Source organism: Gymnoscopelus braueri (genome assembly GCF_963280865.1).
Source record: "Gymnoscopelus braueri genome assembly, chromosome: 16".
Classification (NCBI taxonomy): domain Eukaryota; kingdom Metazoa; phylum Chordata; class Actinopteri; order Myctophiformes; family Myctophidae; genus Gymnoscopelus; species Gymnoscopelus braueri.
In genome coordinates this window covers 12,325,850-12,332,999 of record NC_137616.1, presented here as the reverse complement: position 1 = coordinate 12,332,999, position 7,150 = coordinate 12,325,850, and the positions used below count along the sequence as shown (strand labels likewise).

The window sequence follows — 7,150 nt, the reverse complement described above, 5'->3', positions numbered from 1 at the left end:
GAGAGAGGCCCAGAGCTTCTAATGAGGTAACCCAAGCTGTTGTCTCTCTCTCTCTCTCTCTCTCTCTCTCTCTCTCTCTCCCTGGGATAGATTGACATCTAGATTTGCTTTCTCTCTCTCTTTCGGCGCAGCGGGAGTCATTTCGATCCTGTCATGAGTAGGCACACCTCGGTTTATCTCCCTGGAGTGCGGCGCTTGCACCGGGGGTGACGCCTCCAGTCACCGCCGCCACTGTGTGTGTGTGTGTGTGTGTGTGTGTGTGTGTGTGTGTGTGTGTGTGTGTGTGTGCGCGCCGTCTGGCTTTCCAGAGGGAGGGAGAGAGAGAGGGAGAGAGGGAGAGCGAGAGAGAGAGAGGGAGGGAGGGAGAGAGGGGGAGGGGGGGAGAGGGAGAGGACGGCGGCTCCGGTGCACGATTGTCCTCTACTGCAGGTGTTTCTTTCTTTTTTTTAACGGGGGCCTCATCAGCCCTACAGGCATTCAGCAGAGGATGCTGGGAACTCTCCCCGGGGACCACCTGGCCCTGCTTTAGCAGCCAGGTACACGGGTCCCCCTCCCACACCCCCGCACCCCTCCCACCCCCCTCTTCCTCCTTCGTTTGACTTTGTTCTTCCCCGAGCTCCAGAGAGACAGAGGCAGCAGCAGCCAAGGGGAAGGGAACAGCAATGACTGAGAGAGAGAGAGAGAGAGAGAGAGAGAGAGAGAGAGAGAGAGAGAGAGAGAGAGAGAGAGAGAGAGAGAGAGAGAATAATGGTTCTTAAATGCTTAATAAGAGGCTATATGGTTCCACGAAGAACCATCACCTTTGGTTCCTTATATGGTTATAGAGAAATCTTTTTTTTTTGATGGTTCATTGAGCCACCTTTAACCCCTTAAACATTATAGCATCCCAATTTCAGCCACGTCTTAGAAGGCGGACATTCGTCCGGGCTAAGTGCAGAAACCCTTGGGAGACATGTTCGATGAAGAGCATCTGCTAATTATTGCCCAAATTGTTAGTTGAAATATATAGTTGGTATGTCTGTCTCTCTCTCTCTCTCTCTCTCTCTCTCTCTCTTTCTCTCTCTCTCTCTCTCTCTCTCTCTCTCTCTCTCTCTCTCTCTCTCCTCTGACTCTTTGTTAAAGCCTGCGCTTCTTGCTACTATCCTGTTTCTCTGTCTCTACTAGCCCGCCTAAAGCCAGTCGACAGCTCCCTGGTGCACACAGATATACCGCTATGGGTGGATCTGCCTGTGATGTGCTTATGAGGAGGGTTGCCATCACCTGAGGCGCAGAAAAGAAAAGAGACCATGCTATTGTTGTTGCTCTCTGAAATGGGCTGGAGAAAGAAAGAAAAAAAGAAACCTGCAGAATAAACAAACACTCTAGAATAGATGTTTTTATATCTAGGGGAAATCACATCTCTCTTTTTTTTGTTTCTTCACATCTTTTTGTCTTCCTTTTTTTCTCACCCTTTTTTTGGTATTGCCGGTATTCCCAGAGCCAAAGTCATTGTTGCATTGCATTTTTTTCCAGCCACAAGTCTTTTGTTCTGCAGCCCTCCCCAAAGCAACACTGCTGGTACTGTAGTTGCCATTGGAGATAGTCATGCATTTAGAGATCACCTGACATCATGGGTTTTGGATGAGGCGGAGAAGTCACCCACACCCACCCCCCCTTCAAAAGAAATCTGTCATATTGGCACCTCGCCAGATGGAGGGGACAGATGGAGAGGGAGGAGGTCTCTTTTATCCGATCACCTTTTTCTACCCCACCCCCCCCTCACCCCCTCCTTGCTTGAGAACGGGGCCAAATGTTAAATATGAGGTTGAGAGGAAAGCTGACAGCTCACCAGTTCTGCTGCGTGTGTGTGACTCACATGAATTGTAGAAGACAAGTGCCCCTCTTTCTCTTCTGGTGGTGTTGTTCCGCCATCTTGTGGTGAAATGTAGGAAGTGTCTTACAAATCTAAGTCAATACTATTGTGTCAACAGACAATGTTATATGGTAGTAAATAGGGCTGGGCAATATATATCGATAATCAATATTGTCATCACAATATTGATAATTAAGTATTTAGTCAAAAAGGTTGTGATGTTACATTTTGTCCATATCATCCAGCCCTAGTAATATATAAAGTTGTGTTGTTGACCAACGACCCTCAATGAAATGAAATGAAAAAAGATCGTCTCCTGTCAGCTGCCTTGCACCTGCCATTGACCCCGCAATCTTTTTCTCTTTCTCCCTTTCTTTAGGTGAAGCTCCCTTTCCCCGTAGATCAAATCACGAATCTTCCACGGAACGACTTCCAAATGATGGTAAAAATGCACAAACTGACCTCAGAGCAGCTGAGTTCATCCATGACGTGAGGCGGCGGAGTAAGAAACCGCATCGCAGCCCAGCGCTGCCGCAAGAGGAAGCTCGACTGCATCATGAACCTGGAGGTTGAGATACGGAAACTGGTGAGAACCACCTAACCCAACATTTAACATTAGCCAGTGGTTGTCAAATCGTTTCATGTCAAGGACCCCCAAATTGATGGATTCGGCCACAGACCCCCATCTGAAAATATGTTGTGCCAGGGGACCCGCATAAAATATTTGTGTTGTTAGAATGTTTTAAAAAATATTCAAAATCTTAGAATTTTAACACATTCACTGCCAGGTACTATGCCAATTTTTTTTTTGCTTCTGCCAGGGTTTTTTCAATTTGTCTAACCTTTTTAAGTAGTCACAGAATATTTATCTCCCACAGCTCCCATGATGGTTGCTAATCACGGAGGGTTTCACTGTGCTTCCGCGAAAAAAAGAAAAAGTAATCGTGACCTCCCATTCGCTTGTTATACGCTGTTAAAAATAGCATGTTTTGCCAAAAATACATAGTAAAACACAGGAGCCGAGGTACAGAATATTTCCCAAATACTTTAACCCGAAAGTGAATGTTGCAGTAAATCTTTGGATCTTGTTATCTCCTGGTTCTGTGTAAAAGCTGCAAGATGAGCTGCGAGATGTTTACTAATACTATACATTTTATATCGTCTGTCACGTGGAAACCATATGTTCAAAACCGTTACTTTTCAGGAAATGGAAAAAAGAAGTGTGTTTCCAGTGGATTTATATTCCTTTTTGGACCTTTGCGATGTACGACCTGTCATTTGAAACTGGTGGGAGGCTGGGAGCCAGCCAACACATCTGTCTCCATAGACTGTCTAGTATAGCCAACATTAGGTCATAACATCCTGTAGAAATGACTGACTACTAGCATCTGTCTTATGGGTGCAGCGGTTACTCCAACTAAATAGTTTGAATAGATGATTACCAAAAAAATCTATTTCAGTAAAATAATCATTTTGGGGGAATCTTTATTTATTTTTAACTAAAAACATCAGATCTACAAGCTCACAACGCGTGACATCGCGACGTGTTGTAGGTTGTAGATCTGCTATTTTCAGTATTTTTGCCTCACACCATTGTATGACGAAGAATAAAATATAGGGCTTAAATAGGGCTTGGTTCTTCAGACTAACTGATCTTTCCATCGATTCATTGATATACAAAATAGGGGAAAAAATTAAAACACACTTTACATTATTTGATTCATCGAAAGAATAATCTCTAGAAGAATAATTGTAATAATAAGAAAAGAGTCGATAGTTGCTGACTTCCATCTGTGTGACCGGCAGTGGTGGAAAAAGTACTGCATTTTTTTACGCAAGTAAAAGTATCAATACCACAATGTAGAAGTACTCTTTTACAAGTACAAGGCCTGTGTTCAAAATGTTACTTGAGTAAAAGTACAAAAGTATTGGCATCAAAATAGGCTTAAAGTAACAAAAGTAAAAGTACTAAAATGTTTGAAAATAGCTGATCTACAAGCTCACAATGCGACGCGTTGTGAGCTTGTAGATCTGCTATTTTCAAATAACCTATGTATAAAATAGGGCTAAAGTGGTTAATGTGTGTTTTATAATATAATAACGTCTATCTGCAAAGTAACTAGTAAATAAAGTTTTCAAATAATTGTAGTGGAGTAAAAGTATAATATTTGCCTCTGAGATGTAGTGGCGTAGAAGTAAAAGTATTGAAAACGAGAAATACAAAAAATAATCCTCAAAAGTGTACTTTTTGTAACTGTAGTACTGTAGTAACTGAGTAAATGTACTTAGTCACTTTACCCCACCGCCTCCGTGTGCTCCGCTCCACACACACAGGTCAACGAGAAGGAGAAGCTGCTGACGGAGAGGAACCAGCTGAAGGCGTGCATGGGCGAGCTGTGGGAGAACTTCTCCTGCCTGTCCCAGGAGGTGTGCCGCGACGTGCAGCTCAGCCCCGAGCAGGTCCAGTCCCTGCACCACTACTGCCCCGTTCTGCGGCCCTCCGCCAACAACTCCTCCACCGCCAGCAGCAACAACAACGTCCTCAACCCCGCCGGCGCCGCCGGCGACCTCGACGACCCGACGACCCTAGCCACCAGCATCGACCTCACCGCCGCCGAGCGCTCGGGCTCCGCCACGCCGGAGCCCGGATTCCTCAGGTCGCCCGGCCCCTCGGAAGAAGGCGAGCTCGACTCGGCCGCGCCGGCTGCGGGGGTAAGGAACGGGGCGGCGGACGGTGCCGGCGGAGGGGGCGGGGGCCAGGAAATGACGGACGGGCGAGAGTCGTCGGCCGGCCTGTCACCGACGGTGACGGTCGATTTTTGCCAGGAAATGACTGACAAGTGCACGACCGACGAGCAGCCGAGGAAGGACTGCGTGAAGTAAATGGTGTTTTTTCTCTGTGTTGGTGGTGTTGTTGTTGGTGTTGTTGTTGTTGTTGGTTGTCGTTGTTGTTGTTGTTGACATTTTTTTTGTTTTGTTTTTCTATGTCATTTTTTTAATTATTATTTAATTTGTGTTTTTACTCTTCTGACAAAACCCCCCGTGTCTCGGCGGCGGGGGGGGGTCGTTGTCGACACGGTCATCCTCCGCCAGTGTTCATTGAGAAAACTAAAAAAGAAAACAGAAAAAAAAGCTTTGTTTTGTATTTATGTCTTTTTGTGCTGTTTTTATTATTTTTTTAAAACATTTTTTTTTAAAAGGTCGACACTAAAGTTGTCTTAACAGCAGCAATACTGTTCTCTCCGGGTATATTCTCCTCGTCTTCATCGACAGAGTGGGATCTTCTCCTCACCAAACCCTTACAATGGTGCTATGTATTCTTCTCCTCGCCCTCGGCAGCAAAACCTCCGCGGTGGTCTCACCGCTCCTCAATGTGTATAAAAAGCCTGATTTATGCTCCGCAGCACGGCGGCATCGCGCACCTCCGGGAAATATTTCCCGTCGTGCGAGGCCGCCGTGCCGCGGAGTACGAATTGGACTTAAACAGTCGTCTCTGTGACACAGGGATGGAACACGGCTTGCATCTCCAAGTCGTACCTCAACGGACCTAACAGACAGCAGCTCACTTTGTCTACTCTCTCTCTCTCTCTCTCTCTGTCTCTCTCTCTCTCCGTCTACCTGTGGTGTAAAATTCTTTCTCTTTTACCGCCTCTTGTTTTCTCTCTCTCCCACTCTGTCTCAATCTTATTTCTACCTCTATCACTCTCTCTCTCTCTCTCTCTCTCTCTCTCTCTCTCTCTCTCTCTCTCTCTCTCTCTCTCTCTCTCTCTCTCTCTCTCTCTCTCTCTCTGGCTTTGTTCAGACTGCAGGCAAATCCGATTTCTTTATCAAATATGTTCTTTAGGACTGACCATCCACACTTTGCAAGTGATCTGATCGGATTAGTGTATTCAGACATCATTGATCTTCTGAACTGTGGTAAGGACGTACCAACATAGGCATGAGTAATGCTTAACTTATACTGTGTTCTACACCAGTCAGACGACAAAGTATAAATCAGGCTTCAGCGTCCAGACGCATCTTAGAAATCAGATTCGAATCCCTCTTCACAGAGGAATTAAAAAAAAATTGGCTGTTAAGACTTGATAATAACCAAATTGATTCCAATCTGGATAGGCACAAAATTGGGATTTGGGCTGCCATTCTGAACACAGCCAGTCCTCTCAACTCTTTCCTCTCTCTCTGGTTATCTTATTATCTCTCAGTGGCCACTCGTCACCGCAATTCAAACTCAGGAAAAGAAAAACACACAAACAAACAAACAAAAAAAAATCTTCTGAATGTTCAATTCATGGAAGAACCGTGAGAACACAGCTTCTTCTGTACATGAGAATTTTTTACGATGCAGTCAGACTGTAAAATGTTCATATGCAAAAAAAAAACAAAAAAAATAAGAGAAGAAAAATGTCTTTCTTTCAGCGTCTCACATTTGTATTTGTGTACAGCAGACGTTTTGTACAGGGCGGTTTCCCGAAACATTCCTCCTCTTGGCCTTGCTCTCAGCACTGAATCGAAAAGGGGAAAGAAAGAAGAATGCTTTCTATTTTTTTCCCCCCTCCTTCTTTTTAACCACTTAAACCCTATGTCAACTAAGTTGAACCGGGGTCCCCCAGGGCTCTTTGGCAGGTCTTGCTCCTTTTTTCCCCCTCATCTAGACCAAATCTCTTTGCCGGAAATAGCCGATCTACAAGCTCAATTGTAGATCGTCTATTTCTGTGGTTCTCAACCTTTTCAGGCCGTGACCCCCTAAAATACCCCTGGGGGGTCCCGATCCACAGGTTGAGAACCACTGGTCTATTTCACCCCCAGACTATAGGGCGCTAGGTAGGGTTCAAGTGGTTAAAATGTCAGTTTGAACGTTCCCACGCATCATCAGCAATACCGTTGTATTTTGGATGTTGTGAAGGTGACTTTGAAGTGCTTACATGGCAGAACGTGTAATGTATATATAGTATGGAGCATGATGACTGTAAAAGTAATGTTGTACAGGTAGAGGCTTTTAGACGTATTTTTCTTTTTTCACCCGGGGTTCTATCAAAAGCACCTTTTTGCTAAGGGAAAGAAGAAAAAGAAAAGAAACGGAAAAAAAACATTATTTACTTTGCTGTTTCCTGTCCTGCCTATACGGAATATTTGCCATAATGGTGGGTGTTCTTCTACTCAGGAAATCAGCTCACACATACATGCGCACACACACTCTCACACACACACACACACACACACACACGCATGCACACATACATACATATAACACATAGCCTACTTCAACGTAAAGATATAATGATTTCGGAGCCCCAT

General features: G+C 44.8%; 1 protein-coding gene across 1 annotated transcript in view; it reads left to right on the top strand.

Annotated features, from left to right (window-relative positions):
* The window catches only part of bach2b (BTB and CNC homology 1, basic leucine zipper transcription factor 2b), a 160,556-nt gene extending 153,629 nt beyond the window's left edge, over positions 1-6,927 (top strand). Inside the window, 4 exon segments of the mRNA XM_080452551.1 lie at positions 2,232-2,325; positions 2,328-2,359; positions 2,361-2,438; positions 4,187-6,927. Coding sequence (XP_080308677.1) covers positions 2,232-2,325; positions 2,328-2,359; positions 2,361-2,438; positions 4,187-4,735 — 753 coding nt within the window. The 3' untranslated portion in view covers positions 4,736-6,927.
* The last annotated feature ends 223 nt before the right edge of the window (positions 6,928-7,150 follow it).